The 18,328-nt window shown below is 44.2% G+C and overlaps 1 protein-coding gene across 4 annotated transcripts in view; it reads left to right on the top strand.

Moving 5' to 3' along the window:
* Positions 1–18,328, top strand: part of LOC139244536 (coiled-coil domain-containing protein 158-like) — a 319,231-nt gene that overhangs the window by 72,864 nt on the left and 228,039 nt on the right. For all 4 annotated transcript variants that reach the window (XM_070871035.1, XM_070871037.1, XM_070871039.1 and 1 more), the window contains one exon: positions 6,704–6,780. In XM_070871035.1, coding sequence (XP_070727136.1) covers positions 6,704–6,780 — 77 coding nt within the window. The remainder of the gene's footprint in view (positions 1–6,703; positions 6,781–18,328) is intronic.

The following is an 18,328-nucleotide window of genomic DNA, read 5'->3' on the forward strand; positions in this document are numbered from 1 at the left end:
ATCCTGAGCAACCCACTTTGGACCCTACCTTCTTTGACCCCCCCCAACATACACACCAGTGGCAACTGACACCGCAGTTGGCCACGAAGCTGAACCCAACTCCTGCAGCAGCCCAGCAGGACTCATCACACCAGGCAGCCCAGCAAGGCCAGCTGCACAGCAGCCAGTGAGGGGCCAGCAAACAATTCACCAAGACCAGCATTTGCACTGAGATCAACCAAGGAAAGAAAGGCCCCAGATCGACTCACCTTGTAAATAGTTACACTGTTGACTTGGGGGGGGTGGGGCGGGGGGAGTGTTGTTATGTATGTAAACTTGTATATACCTTGAACAGCCACCAGACGGCTCATCCCCTGGAGTCGCAAGGCATCCCACAATCCCTTGGGAGCACAGGTAGTTAAAGCGGCCTCACAGGCTGGAGAGGCACTCTGGAGACCTGCAATAAATGACTACGGTCACACTTTACTTTGAGCTCACAGTGTCCAGTCAGACTCTTTATTCATATGCAACAAATGAGATCACCTCTCATTCTTCTAAACTCCAGAGAATATAGTCCTATTCTACTCGATCTCTTCTCCGAGGACAACCCTCTCATCCCAGGAATGTAAGCTACAATTTCCTCCACTTGAACTTTGGTAAGGCTTAAGACATTGCTTTCGGCCCCTGCAACAAACTCCTTACTCTTGTCACCAATTCCATTCCCCTCCCCAGCTACACTCGGGCTAAACAAGACTACTCGCAATCGTGACATTCTATTCGATCCTGAGCTCAGTTTCTGACCCCATATCCTTTCCATCACAAAGACTGCCGAATTGCACCTCCATAATATCACCTGCCTCCACCCCTGCCTTAACCATCTGCTCATACATGTCTTTATCACCTCCAGATTCAATTGGCCAGCCTCTGTAGCCTACCCACTCAGTACTCTCCATATCCTATTCCACATCAAGTCGTGCTCCCCTGACCCCTCAGCCCTATTAGCATTGACCTACATTGGTCGCAGGTATCCTAACCTTTTATGGTCTTTCCTCCTAATATCTTTTCCTTTGCTCTGTTCATTTTTTTTCTTGCACCTCTGAAGTGCCTTGCGATGTTTTTTCTATGTGAAAGGCTCTGTATAAATGTAAGTTGTTGTAACTACCCCACCTGGAAGCAATCCAAGTGATCACATTTCATCAGCAGCATGAGGTAACAAACTAACACTAAGTTTACAGTCAGCATTATGACTATCGGAAGGATAATGTTGAAATACTAAACATCTTTGTATTAATAGTGTGGAAATGTAATTTCATATCCGATCATTTTTGTCACCATATGTATTTTTGATATAATTTGCCAAGTTTGAAGTCATGGTCATCTTCTGAATTCATTATTTTTATCACCAATTTTGTTGCTTTAGCCATGTAACAGAACTTGCATTGCGTATCAGCCTTGATTCTTGCATAGAAAAGGTGCTTGTTGTATTTTTTTTTAAATAGCCTGGTGTCTTGCGTACAATTTTTGGCAGTATGTTTTCTGGATATAAATTAGGTCTGGGAATCCTAGCTGACTGTCCATTACTCCTGCCTAAGGATACGGAGACAGATATTGGGCTCAATTTTCCCTAATGCTGTTTTTTGGCGTATTGCCAGAGTTACGCCCGTTTCTCTTGGCCCTAACTACTCCAAAAAAAAAGTAGCAAGTTTCCCCGTTCTATTTTTTGAAGTTGACGTCATGCAGCCTGTCCTGTAGCCTGGGGGGGGGGGGGGAGGAGAGAGAACCTAGAACTATGCATGTGCGGGAAAAAAAAATGGCATGTTTGACGTGTTCCTATGGCACGCATGTCCAGTACAGCTCCCAGTCTGCATTCGGCCATTTTTAAAGAGCCAGTTGTGTTTGAGGACCTTAATTCTCATTGCAAAAAATCAGAGTTACAATACAAGATGCAACGCGGTGCAAGGACCAAGAATTTCTTAGAAGATGTAGTAGAGGTACTAGTTACTGTGATTGAGGGCAGATGGCACGAGCTGGACACCAGCAGAGGTCACACAAAAGTTCCACCGAAAGAAATGAAGAAATGCTGGAACCAACTTGCAGTGGTGACCACCCCGAGGTCTGGAGGCCAGTGCAAAAAGAAGTGGCAGGACCTTGGTCAAGTAGTAAGTAATATTTTCATTTATTCACTGGAATTGCAATTGTAATTGTGACCAGCTGCATATGTCCCACCCAGCAGAAAGACACCCTCTCTTTAAAAAGTTATATTTTCATCTTTGCAGAGAAAAGTTGCACACAACAAATGAGAAAGAACTGGAACAGGAGGAGACCCGGCAAATCTGCACCCACTGACACCCTTGGAAGAGAGGGTCACTGGTTTTCTCCAGGCAGCACCCATCAAAGCAACCACCACTGCACAAGCTGGGCCCACACTTGATGGAGAGGCTAAGTCCTACAAATTCCACAGTCTGATTTTGCTAAATGTTAAGTACTGCGCGGGCTAGCCATGTTTCGGTTCATGGGGATGTCTCCGGCAGCGACGCTTCGGTTGATGCAATGTACTATCATTCATCGTAGTCCTTCAAATCAGCCTCCTGACTGTGCTATGTGAGCCCACTCATACCACCCACCCTGCCCCCTCCTCTGCTGCTAAACATTTGTCTGTTCTGTTCTATTTTGCAGAGCTTGAGGCCAACCCTGATGATGCAGAAGAAGATTCAGAAGCGGACGAGCCTGAAGAGAACATCTTCCAATCCCACCTTCCAGACCAAGAGCTTGAGGGAGAGGGAGAGGGAGAGGGGATAGATGAAGGCCCCACTGTTGTACTTACTTTGGATGAGGTGCAGGTGCCGCCCATTGAGGTGCCAACCCCTTCCTTGAGTGGTTTGAGTGTTGGGACATTCCATGGTTTCCCACCGTCCAAGGCTGGGGATTCCAATGGGCTGCAGTGAGGCTCACCCAGGGCCCCACCGTCCGAGGCTGTGGGTCCCAGTGGAATGCAGCAAGACACACCCAGGGCCCCACCGTCTGATGCTGTGGGTCCCAGTGGGATGCAGTGAGCCACACCCAGGGTGAGGAAGGAAAGGAGAGCTCGACAGTGTTCTCCTGAGGTACAGGGTCGAATAGATGTGTTTCAGATGATGGCAATGAGTGTGGAGAGCATTGACCTTACCCGATCACTCCTGGACACCATCAGTGGGGTGGGTGATGAGGTTTCGGGACTGTCGGGAGACGTTTCTCGAGAAATAGGAACACTGTCCGGGAACATGAGGGAGGAAATGTCTCAGTCAGCCGAAACAATGTCTGTGCACTTGAGGGAGGGAATGTCGCAGGTAGTTGAAGCGCTGTCAGTGAAAATGAGACAGGTAATGTTGCAAGTAGTTGACACACTGTCGGGGCACATGAGGGAGGGAATGTTGCAGATAGTTGACACACTGTTGCTCAACATGAGGAATGCATGTCACAGGTAGCTGAGACACTGTCGGCGAATATGAGGGAGGGAATGTTGCAAGTAGTTGACGCACTGTCAGGGCACATGAGGGAGGGAATGTCGGAATTAGCTGCTGCAATAAGGGAACTCGCCCAGACCCCCCCCCGTGCCATTGACAAAATCAACTGCCACTCCCACTCCAATCCCAGACCAGTATCTGAAGAGCCCCAAGCCGGGCCCTCCACATTACCGCCTGCCCCCCCCCCCCCCATCAAAGAGTGCGCATTACCTCAAAGAATAAGCTTGGTACCAACATGGCAAACATTCCACCACTTCCTGCGGGCAGGGGTGGAGTCACCAAGACCAAGCGCAGCGGGTGGTCTTAGAATAAGAACATAAGAAATAGGAGCAGGAGTAGGCCATACGGCCCCTCGAGCCTGCTCTGCCATTTAATACGATCATGGACTCGGGTCCACTTCCCTATAACCCCTTATTCCCTTATCGGTTAAGAAGCGGTCTATCTCTATCTTAGATTTATTCAATGTCCCAGCTTCCACAGCTCTCTGAGGCAGCGAATTACACAAATTTACAACCCTTCTCATCTCAGTTTTAAATGGGCGGCCCCTTAGTCTAAGATTATGCCCCCTAGTTCTAGTATCTCCTATCAGTGGAAACATCCTCTCTGCATCCACCTTGTCAAGCCCCCTCATATAATTTTATACGTTTTGATAAGATCACCTCTCATTCTTCTGAATTCCAATGAGTAGAGGCCCAACCTACTCAACCCAATAAGGTGGAGGAGAGATGGGTGCAGCCTTTCCTTGTTGCTCTTCTTGTTATTGTTGTTACTGTTGTAACTGTTCTCAAATTAAACGTTTTTTGTAAGTTACATAAAATTACAAGTTTGAAAGCGATCTTAAAAGTTTATAAGTGATCTTAAAGTTTGTAAGTGATCTTAACTGAAAGTTTTAAAGTTTGATAACAGAATATTTTTATTTAAGTTAAGTACAAACAAATGTTAAACTTTTGAATAAAATATATTTTACATTATAACTGAATCATTTGTATTATTCGTTCCATTATTAACAACTTTTTGAACTAAAGAATCATTTCCATTATTTGATCCATTATTAATGCAACTTTTGAAGTAAATAAGAATCATTTCCATAATTTGTTCCATTAACACAACACAGCATTACGGAACAGGTCCAAACAGTAAACATGGTCCATTTGGAATATTTGCCACTAAGCCTTCAGGCAGCAAAACATTCACACGGATCAGCTGCTATCGCAAGGCTAGTGCAATTGTTAAAGGGCACGACAGCCCGCCCTCTTTCGGCGTCGTGCTTAGGGTTCAGTTAGTTGCATGGATTCCTCGTCCTCGTCATTTTCACCTTCCTCATCATTGTCAGCCACTCTCACCTCAGGTGGGTCTTCTACTACCAGCTGCTGCTGCCTCATGATGGCTAAGTTATGCAGCATGCAGCACACAACAGCGAACTGACCGACAATCTGTATTGCAAGTAGCCTCCGTAATGGTCCAGGCATCGGAAATGCTGTTTCAAGATGCCAATGGTCCTCTCTATTATGCTGCGCGTCGCAATGTGCGACATGTTGTATTCCCGCTCAACTTCCGTCCGGGTTACACGTAGGGGTATCATGAGCCAGGTGGTGAGGCCGTACCCTTTGTCCCTCAGTAGATAGCTCTGCCCTGCTTGCTGCTGCTGAAGCATGGCAGATATAACGATCTCGCGTAGGATGAACGCATCATGGGTGCTCCCACGGTATCTCGCATCAACTGACATGATGCAATGCATGTCGTCACACATGAGCTGCACATTAATGGAGTGGAAACCTTTTCTGTTCCTGTACATCTCGGAATCCTCCAAAGGTGCTCACAAGGCGATGCGGGTACCTTTGGGAAACCAGCAATCCTGGAGAAGCCCAAAGCCCGTTCACGCATTGCCTGGGCAGTCATGGGGAACTTTATATAGTCATTCCTCCGGGCATATAGTGCAGCAGTCTCCTGCCGAATGCAGATATGTGTTGCATGTTGAGAAATGGCACACACATTCCCAGTTGTAGCCTGGAATGATCCAGCTGCATGGAATGAAAGTTCAGCTGTAACCTTCACTTCAACTGACAAAACAGTCCTCCTGACGCTTGTAAGTTACAGGTCTGCTTTTACTAACTCACAGATCTCAGTTACAACTTTTGTCAGAAGGCTGCGTTCTGACAAAGTCTGCATCGCTCAGGTGCAGGTATGAACGCCTGTCTCAATATAGCCAACGTGGGTAAGGCCTCCTGCCCATCACCTTATGTGCTCTGAGGTTCCTCATGCGACGACATGGAATTAATTGTCTCCTCCACAGCACCTGTGAAGTGCCTTGGGATGTTTTACTATGTTAAAGGTGCTATATAAATGCAAGTTGTTTCTGCCACTGAGCTCTAATAGAAGTGTAAACTATAAGGAAGTGGATATATCAATTGGTTTAACATTGGCTTTTTACCTTGTGTTCTGAGTTTAATTTCAACCCGAGCTATTGAGATGGAAGTCTTCTCTGTTATAAGAATCCCAAATGAAATGAGTTTAGATATTCTCAATCCAAAGTAGGCATAAGCTTACAGCACAAACCTACCTGTGTTTGGTACTAATTGGCAAGTTCACACCGAGAGGCCAAGAATGACTGGTGTGAAAAATGAAAAAAATGTCACACAGCTGCTATAGGTAGTGAACATTGTTATGACGAGGTATGCATATGGTTGGGCTATACCTGACTTGGGAATTGCTGTGCGATCTATTTCCTAGCACTAACATGAATGCATTCGTTTTTTTTTTAAGTTGTCAAAAAAAATTGAATAAATCAATGAAGATTAGAGAGAGTGGCAGACATACAGATGGAGGGGAAGCAGAGAGAGAGAGATTTATAAAAAAGATGGAGAGAGGAAGTAGCTAAACAATGAAATAGAGACAACAGTGAAGAAGTGTAAGAGGCAGAAAAATTGGAAAATAAACAAAAACAGATAAGGAAATGAAAGAATTATGGAGTGACAGAGAAGGAAGAACAGTTGCATACGAGAGTGACTTTTTTACATTTTGTTAATGGAGCTGTAGGAGATCAACTAGTTTTTATTCATTAGAAATTAGATATAGGAATATTCCAACTTTTGACAAAAAGTTAAGATATTGCCACGTTTTATGTCCATTATTATTTTTGATAAACAGTTCAGTATTGTTATGTGTGCTAGTTGAATTAGATATTTTAAAATAACTCCTTGATCCATGTTGTTTTGGTTCAGATTCAAGAACAGCTGGATAGCCTGAAAATTGAATCGCAAAGCAAAACTGAGGTTTTGCTTAAGCAACATCAAGACCGGTAACACACTTTAATAATCAATCTCTTGCAAGTTAATTTGTAGTTATTGATAATCTTGGATTGCGTGGGTGGGGGGGAGGTGCAGGGACTGAGGTAAAAGAACAAAAATAGATATCTAAAACCTCCCTAAACAGTTTACATGGTCAATGTAAAATTTTGAAATTTGTGCTTTTAAGATATGTCTATATATTTTCCCTTTCAGGTTCACCCTTTGCCACTCATCATTCCTAGCTGAGAGGGTGTTCTACTCTCAACCTCTATGTATTTTGCTATTGAACTGAATGTTACCGGTGGTAACCTTTTTTAATCGCCCTTTTCCTTCCTTAGGTGGTTGGTTTAACCTTGGTTGTACCACATGTAGGAAGTTTCAGGTGCAAAGCTACACTGCACCAGAATTCTAAAGTGCTGCACCATTGTAACAAGCACATCCTTGCATTTGTTAAAAATTCCAGCTTGCTTTATTATTAGCTCAATATTAGTTCATTATTATGATCAATGCTTCAAAAACACAGATGCTAATTGTAAAGGAATTGCAATTCCTTGTAATGTTGGCTAAAGCCTGAGATTCAGTACCCAACTTTAATTTAATTGCAACTTAATACATTTTTTTCCTACCAATTTTCTTTCATCCTATCCTAAAAGTATTGACTACTTGCTCGGGTAGCGAGCTGCCTCTGGTACATTGCCCAAGTAACCATTCTTTGTGTGTAACCTTAGACAGTGAACGTCAGTAGGCTATTCAGCTGTGCCTGTGCAGGCATTGCAGCCAAGTCTGATCCTGTCCTCGCCTGACATTCCAACCAGTACTGTTCCAGCAGGAGCTGCCGCACAACAATCCGGAATGGGAAGCTTGGCTGCTTTCTCCCTCTGTTACCGAGGCACTGAGGGTAAATTTCCTAGGTGTGAGATCAGTTAACACAGCACAGATTGGGAGTTCTGCCTGGGACCTCCCTGGTCTTTATGGCACAACTATTTGATGCTTTAATTGGCTGTGCCATCGGGGAAGCCATGTTGCTTATTTTAATTCTTATTACTCTGGTATCCAGAGGCTCCGAATAGTGCATTGAACAGTCTAAAAACATTGAGGAGACAGTCTCTACTATCTAACATTTCTCTCCACTGCAACCCTTTGTGTGTGTTTTCTCCATCAAAGCTACTCGAGTTGGTGCTGCTATGAGTTCTCTTATTCCTTTAAAGTTTCAAATACACCAAATTATAAGCAAACTACTGTGGATGCTGGAAATCTGAAATAAAAACAGAAAATGCTGAAAATTCTCAGGCCAAGATTTTCCAGGGTTCATTGGACGGGCTCGGTGGCGGGTCAGCTGTCAGGCCGCTTAACCCGCCTTTCCCAATGTCAAATCTGTCAGCGCTGAGCAGACCCGACTGGCAGCAGCAGGCAACCCAATTAAAACCATTAGCATTTAGTTGACCGGTTTTTAAAAAAACTTACTTTTGACTTTAACTTCATGGCCACATGGGCTTCACTGTTTTGGAGATCATGGTTGTCAACCTCAGGCAGGAGTTGAATGGCCATTGCTCCAGCTGATTACTTGATGGCTTCAAATGTACAGTAAAAGCTCCCTCCTAACAGATCACTTTCCTCAGCCACAAACTGTTTCTCAGTTCACTTCTAGCACAGAATCTGCAGACTTTCCACTTTCCACTCTCCATCTAGTATTACCTCTTTGGAAGAAGTCTCTCACCATTGACAGTATGCTTCTGTCATCTCTACTTCACCTGCCATCTATTCCATCAACATGGGTGCCCTTTATACTGTCATACCTTGGCCCTTAGAATCTGACCACGATCCGCACCAGCAGCATCAACAACAACGCCAACTTTCTCCGCAATCACCTGATCCTGTACAGGACAGAGGGCATCAACACATTGATGCCCGGAAGGCCAGGGATGGCTTCACCATGGCCAGATTTACTTCACTTGACGTAGTACACCCTGGCTGCCACATGATGCGCCAGATTGGCATCACCCCACACCAACATCATAAAGCATCCCTACAATGCCCAAGCCATTCCTTTCACACTCACCATCATTGCAGGATGTACCGTTATGTCTCACCATTCACTGCACATCACTAAGCCACTTCCATAGGTGCACACAAATCTGTCCAAGAATGGAAAATGTTGAAAATAAAGGTTTCAATGTTTGACAGCACATTAACAGAAACTTAACATGAACATTGGATAAAACACTCCAGTGGCTACCCTTGTGTGTTTAGTTGGTATGATTGGACAAGGATGAGGCTGAGTGTGAGGGGTGGTGTTAGATCTCTTAATTTCCAATGCAATACGAACTCCGATAGTAGTTTTAACTTTTTAATCTTGGCAGAGAGTAACAAGCTGCTGGCTGATTGCCAGTTCCTTTGTCTTACTGAGACACATGGTCAAAATGGCTGTATTTTATACCGGGTTCAATTTACAGAATAGAGCTCGCCTTCTTTGACCTTATTGGCTCACTACCCAAGGTCCGAAAATGTCAAGTTGATTGATGAGTTAATGCAACATGCCGAACTGCATGTAGCAGCCTTGACTTGGGGGTCTGTGAATTTTCACAGTCTGTCTAAATGAGCCTGTTTGAATACTCTTATCAATCCCCTCTTTGATTCTTTCACAAACTGAATCATAAAACATCAGGTATCACTGGTTAAACATTCTACAAAATAATTTCATACATGTTAATAGAGTTTCCTTCCAAAATTTGTTGATGTGTTTCGCCACATGTCCGGACTAGTAGCTTCCACACACATTTACATCAACCCGAGTTCCATCGTGGCCACAATGGAGGTCTGGTTTTAGTAGGTTAATTAACCTTATTCCAATTTAATCCAAATCAATATCTTAATTCAACCAGTAAACAACCTTTCCTTAAGCATGACATACCCCTGTGCCACGTACAGACGGTCTGCTGGGACCTGCAAGGTGTCTCACATGCGGGACAGCCGCCTGGTCGCAACAACATTTAATCAACATAAACAAACAATATAAAAGTAAAAGGTATTTACATGTAATTCCCTTGGTACTCTATTATTTCCCTTTGGTGCAGAGGGTCGGCTAGTAAGAAGTAGGCCTATGCCTAGAATACCTACAATCAATACTACAGTAAATTTATACATTTTCGCGAAAAGTAATTGTCCTTATTAGATTTCAGCTTCAGTTACGGGTGCTCGTTTAACGTGTGAAGCGTGGATCCAGGCTTTCTTTCCTTGGACTTTAACAGCTGCCTGGGTGGTCAATAACACTTGATAAGGTCCCTCCCACTTGGCACCCAAAGGTTCTTTATGCAACTTTTTCACATAGACCCAGATTCCCGGGATGATGTCGTGTCCTCCTTCGCGTGGATTACCCCAAGCTGCCGATACCTGTCAGGGAAACAGAACTAATAGCATTGGTTAGGTTCTGACAGTATGATAACAGAGTGTCACTCATTAAGTGAACATCAGCTTTCTGTAAATCGATAGTTCCTGGCAGCGACATGGGTCTTCCTGTTATAATTTCAAATGGGCTTAGACCTGTAGTTCTGTTCGGGGTTGCCCTAATGCTGCATAGCACTATTGGTAGTGCCTGGGGCCATGGTGTTCCTTCTTGGTGATATTTAGCAAGATGTTGTTTCAGAGTTCAATTCATTCGCTCTACTTGTCCTGATGATTGTGGATGATAAGGACAGTGTAAATCCCACGTAATGTTCAGTAACCTACAGACTTCTTGGCAGACAGCACCTGTGAAATGTGTTCCCTGATCTGAGTCAAAACTACTCTGGACTCCCCATCGGGGAATGTAATCCTTACACAAGACCTTTGCAGTGTGATTAGCTGTGGCTCTTTTAGTTGGGACAGCTTCTACCCATCTAGAGAATCTGTCGACCATGACAAGAATGTTAGTGTATCCTTGGCATGAAGGAAGAGATATATAATCAACCTGCAGATGCTGGAATGGTCCAACAGGGGCAGGGGGCCTCAGTTGGGGCATTACCGTGATGGGTCCAGAATTATTTTTCTGGCAGACCACACAGCAGTCTGTTACCAGCTGGGCATGTTTTTTAAATCCCCGACCCCACCAGCTTTTCTGGAACCGCGCCGTCATCTGTTGTGAGGCCAAGTGTCCCCACGAGTGGATCTGTTGGGCTAAAAAGGCATAAGCGCTTGTGGCGCGACTGGCTTGTCGGTAACTCTTTGTCTCCAGACACCATCTTCGCATAGCTTAATTCCTGCCTCGATCCATGTCCATTTTTCCTCTCTGGAGCACTCGCCTTGCATTGTTTGAAGGTCTCGAGTCAGAGTCCTGAGTGCTTTCAATTGCACATCTGTGTTGGTTCTTCTGGAGGAACGCCCTGTGAGGCGGCATCTTTAGCTGCCTGGTCGGCTAGGGCATTTCCCTGTGCTTCTGTGGTATTTTCCTTGGTATGGGCCTTACACTTCAGGATGGACACTTCCTGAGGTAATTGTATGGCCTCCAGTAAGTCTCGGACTTTTTTTCCATTTCGGATAGGTGTACCAGCAGCAGTGAGGAATCCTCTTTTCCGCCATAACATACCAAAGTCGTGAGCGACTCCAAAAGCATAACGCAAATCTGTGTAGACATTAGCTGTCTGTCCTTCTGCTATTCGACATACTTCTGACAGGGCCCGTAACTCGGCCTGTTGTGCTGACGTTCCTGAGGGTAAACATCCTTTTACCACTACCTTATATAAGGTTGTAACTGCCCATCCTGCTTTTCTGGTACCATTGTCAACAAAGGAGGAATCATCTGTAAACAGGATGAGGTCTGGGTTGTGCAGAGGCTCCTCTGCTGCTAAGGCTGCTTCTTCTGTTTCTTTTAAAATCTCCACGCAGTCATGCTCTTCACATTCTCCCCCCTCTTGCTCCCTCGATTCTGATATCAGGAGCATAGTTGCGGGATTAACCGGGCTGGCCCGGACGATATGGAGATTAGGAGCTTCCAAAACTGCTGTCCAGCGGGTCCACCTTGCTGCTGTCACCTGAGACATTCTATTCATAGACAGCAAAGCGTGTACGGTGTGGGGACACTTGACAATCAGCTTTTGGTCGTGGACGAGACCCGCATTGATCATTACCGCTCGACATGTAGCTTCCATGGCCCTTGGGCAACTTCCCCATCCGAGGGCTACCGCATCCAGTTTTGCCGAATAATAGCCAATAGGTCTTTGCCGATCCCCATGTTCTTGTGTCAGTATAGCTGTCATATATCCTTCTTTCTCGTGGACAAACAGGGTAAATGGCTTACCACTGTCGGGGATTCCCAGAGCCAGTGCCGAACACAAAGCCTTTTTCAAACTCAGGAAGGCCTCTTGCTGTTCTTTAGTGAGGGTGATGGCTTCTTTAGAGGCACGTTTCCCCTTTAAAATATCATTCAGTGGCTGAGCAAGCTGTGTGAAGGAGTCAATCTAATTTCTGTTAAAGTTACACAATCCCAAAAAAGACCTTAGTTCCTGAATAATGGTGGGTTTTTTAGCAGCCCGAATGGCTGCAGTTCTATCCTGGGTAAGTTCTCTCTTTCCTTGTGAAATCTTTTATCCCAGGTATACAACCTCTTCTTGGGATATTTGTGCTTTGTCAATGCTGGCTTTATGTCCTTTCAGCCGAAGGTGATCCAGCAAAGCTCATAAATCTTGTTCATGCTGTTCTTCCGTGTTTGAAGCTAGCAGGATATCGTCTACATATTGGATGACTGTGGATGACAGGGGAGGTAATTCTCGCAAATGGCTTTGTAAAGCCATGTGGAATACCGTAGGGCTGTTGTGGAAACCCTGCGGTAACCAGGTCCAAGTATACTGTTGTCCTTGGACAGTGAAAGCAAACCACTGTCGAACCTCCGGTGCCAGAGGCACCGACCAAAATCCGTTGGCCATATCTATAACCGAGAAATATTTATGTTCGGGTTTGAGGGCATTAAAAATGGTGGAGGGATCTGCGACCAAAGGAGCTTTTTGATCAATACACTAGTTAGCTTTCCTATAATCGACAGTCAAATGCCAAGTCTCATTAGATTTCTGTACCGGCCACACGGGGCTATTGGAGGAGCTATGTGTTTTAATAAGCACCCCTTGTTTCTCCAATTGCTGAATAACCGGTAAGATTCCCGCGATGGCAGTTGGATTGATGGGATACTGTTTAGTGCATGGAGGCTTGGTCCCTGTAAATGACGCAGGCTCCATCTGGAGTAGGCCACAATCGTTCTTATCTTTAGCCCATATCGGGTGTTCCTTCAATTCTTCTTTCTTCAAAGTTCTAATTGACCATGTCACCCGACCATCCTCGAAATGCAACGATGAATCTATTTGGATGAGAACGTCCATTCCCAAAAGGGGTTGATCTACTGAGCCTATCCAGACCGGCGTGGTTAATTCATGTGGACCCAGCCCTATAAGTACCGGTGTTGTCCTTTTAATTTCCATTTTATGGCCCCCAACTCCATAGGCTGTACTTGCCCTACCATCCAACAGCAAAAAGTTTCCATATTGTAGGGGTAAGCATGTTAATTCCGCCCCTGTATCTAAAAGACAGTCCACATCCTTATCGGCCACCCTCACAGTTATATATAGCCCATCTCCCCTGTGTTGTATTAGTGCAAGGAGGGGGGCCAGGGTGGGCTCTAATCGTTTTTTGCTATCCCAAGTAACTCCTTCTGTTGTATTGTCAGTCGCTTAAATGCTTCTATGAGGTCGTTATCTTGTAACAAGCCTGGCTTGTTGGCTGAATTGTATCCCTGGCTGCGTCCTCTTCCCCAGCCACGACCTTTCTGTTTTGCCCTGCACGTCTTGGCCCAGTGACCACCTTTCCCACAATAATGACATTTTCCGGGTAATTTTCCTAATGACTGTTTATCGGAATCCTGGGATTTCCATCCCATAGCCTGTACAGCTCGGACTTTAGCTCCCATATCCCGATCTAATTGGTTACATCGATCCACCAATGCTGCAAAGGTAGTTCCTCTACCTTCCCAGTCCGGTAACACTACCTTAAGCATTTTGGACAGTTCTGGCTTTAGACCTGCCACGAAAGCTGCTTTCAGGGGTCCAAACACTTGTTCATCCATTTCCTCATCCGTATTATTCATACCCGAATGTTCTAGCCATGTGCATCTAAACCGCTCGTCATACTCCAGGACCTCCTCTGTTCCTTTCTGTTGGCAAGCTGCAATTTTTCCCCAGTCTGTCTTAGCTGGACTGGAGGCTTGCAGCCAGTGTTTAATCGCCTCCCATCCTGCATCTAAATCTTGCTCATCCTGCCCCAAAGCTTCTTCTACCTTGTCGTGCAATTTTCTTCCCTGTGTATTTGGCACCATTATGGTCAAAATTTGCACTCCATCCCAGGGATGAAGTTGATATATATTTCTTAAGCAGTCCAATTGGTCCCACGTTTTTACTCCCCCTTTCTTTGGATTGGGCAATTCCTTGGACCATTTATCAATTTTCTCTGGGTCTGCCAGAGCATGAACTAAGTATTCTGCATATTTGTTTTTTGGTTCCGCCCTCATCCGCAGTCTCTTCTGATTTGACTACAACTCGTCTTTTTTTAAACGGGGCAAAGCGCACCCCTAATTCGTCATCCTCCGACACTGTATTGTCGGAGGATTCAGAATCCGTATCTATTCCTCGGTCGTGTCTTCGGGTTTGCGCTTTTAATTTATCCAAACATGGGTACCCTGGGAATTGATCAATACATTTTCCTTTTCCTATTACTGTCTCTTGACCTAATGATTTTTTCCATTCTTTAATTTCACCTTTAAGATCTTTAACTTCCGCTTCCAGTTTTTCAAGTTCAAGCTTTTTCTGTCGCAGCTGTGCACAAACTGCTTGCAATTGATCCTTTGTACTGGTCAGTTCTCGATCATGTTGGGAACGCATTATAATTTCATTCCGGTTTCGAATCTGGCCCATAACCGCTAGGGACCATCTAGTTCGCTCTTTTCATACGGGTCATTTTTCCTCAGACCCTTTTAATCTCGTCCAAGGACCATTGTCATTTGGAGGTTCCGTACTTTTGTTCGATCTTAATACAGGTTTTAGATAAGTTGAATTGTTGCTCTATGTATTCTTTCAACTGTTCGAGAATTAAATCTAGCGAAACTTGAGGTGGTGCCTGCCCACCTTTAACAGTTGTAGGCAATTCTTTGTTCTTGTCTCCTGCTGCCATTTCTTTACTGGGGTCTCGAGTCGTAGGCTTGCTAGCCGATCAATAGGTCAGTGATTAATTAACTAACACACCGCCGAAGTTTAGACGTCTATGGGACCTCGAGCCGACTACCAACCGGAGGGTTCGCAAACCGGAGGCTTTCGGAATCGCGTAGAAGGAGAGGCGAATTTAGACTTTTGACCGAGGACTTTTTATTTAAAAAGAGGTGTCCTTACCTCAATATGTTGGTCCGATGTCCAAAATTCAGTTTCTTTCCTCAGCGACCCTGCTCGCAGCGCCAAAATTGTTAGATCACTTAATTTCCAATGAAATACGAACTCCGATGGTAGTTTTAACTTTTTAATCTTGGCAGAGAGTAACAAGCTGCTGGCTGATTGCCAGTTCCTTTGTCTTACTGAGACACATGGTCAAAATGGCTGTATTTTATACCGGGTTCAATTTACAGAAAAGAACTCTCCTTCTTTGACCTTATTGGCTCACTACCCAAGGTCCGAAAATGTCAAGTTGATTGATGAGTTAATGCAACATGCCGAACTGCATGTAGCAGCCTTGACTTGGGGGTCTGTGAATTTTCACAGTCTGTCTAAATGAGCCTGTTTGAATACTCTATCAGGTGGCTAGTGCGATCGGGATAAAAACATAAGAAATAGGACCATTTTGGCCCCTTGATCTTGCTCCGCCATTCAATAAGATCATGGCTGATCTGATCATGCACTCCGCTCCACTTCTCTGCCCGCTCCCCATTACCCTTTACTCTCTTATCGCTCAAAAATCTGTCAATGTCGCCTTAACTATATTCAATGACCCAGCCTCTACAGCTCTCTGGGACAGAGAATTCCATAGATTTACAACCCTCTGAGAGAAGAAATTCTTCCTCATTTCAGTTTTAAATGGGTGGCTCCTAATTCTGAGAATATTTCCCCTATGAGTGGAAATATCCTCCTCTGCATCCACCTTGTCGAGTCCCCTATGTGTAGGCTCAACCTATCCTCATAAGTCAACCCCCTCATCTGCGGAATTAACCTAGTGAACCTTCTCTGAACAGCCTCCGATGCAAGTATATCCTTCCTTAAATATGGAGACCAAAACTGTATGCAGTACTCCAGGTGTGGCCTCACCAATACCCTGTACAGTTATAGCAGGACTTCTCTGCTTTTATACTCTGTCCCCCTTGCAATAAAGGCCAACATTCCATTTGCCTTCCTGATTACTTACTGTACCTGCATACTAACTTTTTGTGTTTCATGCACAAGGACCCCCAGGTCTCTCTGTACTGCAGCACTTTGCAATTTTTCTCCATTTTAATTATAATTTGCGTTTCTCTTTTTTCTGCTAAAGTGGATAACCTCACATTTACCCACATTATAGTCCATTTGCCAAATTTTTGCCCACTCACTTAGTACTATATCCCTTTGCAGATTTTTTGTGCCCTCCCCACAATTTGCTTTCCCACCCATCTTTGTATCATCAGCAAACTTGGCAACATTACACTCGGTCCCTTCATCCAAGTCATTAATATAGATTGTAAATAGTTGGGGACCCAGCACCGATCCCTGCGGCACCCAACTAGTCACTTGTTTGCCAACCGTAAAATACCCTTTATTCCGACTCTCTGTTTTCTGTTAATATATTACCCCCAACCCCATGAGCTTTTATTTTGTGCAGTAACCTCTTATGTGGCACCTTATCGAATGCCTTCTGGAAATCCAAGTACACCACATCCACTGGTTCCCCCTTATCCACCCTGCTCGTTACATCCTCAAAGAACTCCAGCAAATTTGTCAAACATGATTTCCCTTTCATAAAACCATACTGACTCTGCTTGATTGAATCATGCTTTTCCAAACGTCCCGCTACTGCTTCCTTAATAATAGACTCCAGCATTTTCCCAATGACAGATGTTAGGCTAACTGGTCTATAGTTTCCTGCTTTTTGTTTGCCTCCTTTTTTAAATAATGTGCTGGGACCATCCCAGAATCCAGGGAATTTTGATAGATTACAACCAGTACATCCACTATCTCTGCAGCCACTTCTGAAGACCCTAGGATGTAAGCCATCAGGTCCAGGGGACTTGTCCACCTTTAGTCCCATTATTTTACCTAGTACTACTTCATTAGTGATAGTGATTTTATTAAGTTCCTCCCTACCTATATAGCCCCTTGATTATTCACTTTTGAGATGTTTTTAGTGTCTTCTACCGGAAAGACCGATACAAAATATTTGTTCAACGTCTCTGTCAATTCCCTGTTATCCATTATTAATTGCCCAGTCTCATCCTCCATTTACTTTCGCCACTCTTCCTTTTTATGTACTTGTGGAAACTCTTACTATCTGTTTTTATATTTCGTGCTAGTTTACTTTAATAATCTATCTTCCCTCTCTGAATCATTTTTTTTGGTTGTTCTCTGCTGACTTTTAAAAATTTCCCAATCCTCTGGCCTCCTACTAGTCTTGGACTTTGTTTTCAATTTGATACCCTCCCTTATTTCCTTCATTAGACACGGATGGTTACCCTTCTCTTACAGTCTTTCCTTCTCATTGGGATATATTTTTGTTGAGAGTTATGAAATAGCTCCTTAAATGTCTGCCACTGCTCATCAGCGTTCCCATTCTTTAGTCTATTTTCCAAGTCCACCTTAGTCAACTCTGCCCTCATAACTTTGTAGTCTCCTTTATTTAAGCTTAGGACCCTGGTTTGAGAACCAACTTTCTCACCCTCCAACTGAATTTGAAATTCAATGATATTATGGTCACTCATTCCTAGAGGATCTTTTACTACGAGATTATTTTATTAATCCTGCCTCATTACACAGTATTAGATCTAAGATAGCCTGCTCCCTGGTTGGTTCCACAACGTACCAAGGAAACTATCCCGGATGCACTCCATGAACTCCTCCTCAAGGCTACTCTGGCCAATCAATATGAAGGATAAAATCATCCATGATTATTGCCGTTCCTTTATTACAAGCCTCCATTATTTCTTGATTGTACTCTGTCCAACAGTGTAGCTACTTGTTAGGGGGTCTATAGACTACACCCACCAGCGACTTTTTCCCTTTATTATTCCTTATCTTCATCCAAACTGATTCAACATCTTGATCCTCTGAGCCAATGTCGTTTCTCACTAACTCACTGATCCCATGCTTTATTAACTGGGCTACCTCACCTCCTTTGCCTTTCTGTCTGTCCTTCGGAATTGTCAAGTACCCTTGAATATTTAGTTCCCAGTCCTGGTCACCTTGCAACCACGTCTCTGTAATGGTTATCAGATCATACCCATTTGTACTATCAACTCATCTATTTTGTTAAGAATGCTACGTGCTTTTAGACAATGTAGATAGAGAGGGATAGGTGGGGATGCAATGTAAGTTGGTG

This window comes from Pristiophorus japonicus, chromosome 2 (genome assembly GCF_044704955.1).
Source record: "Pristiophorus japonicus isolate sPriJap1 chromosome 2, sPriJap1.hap1, whole genome shotgun sequence".
NCBI lineage: Eukaryota > Metazoa > Chordata > Chondrichthyes > Pristiophoridae > Pristiophorus > Pristiophorus japonicus.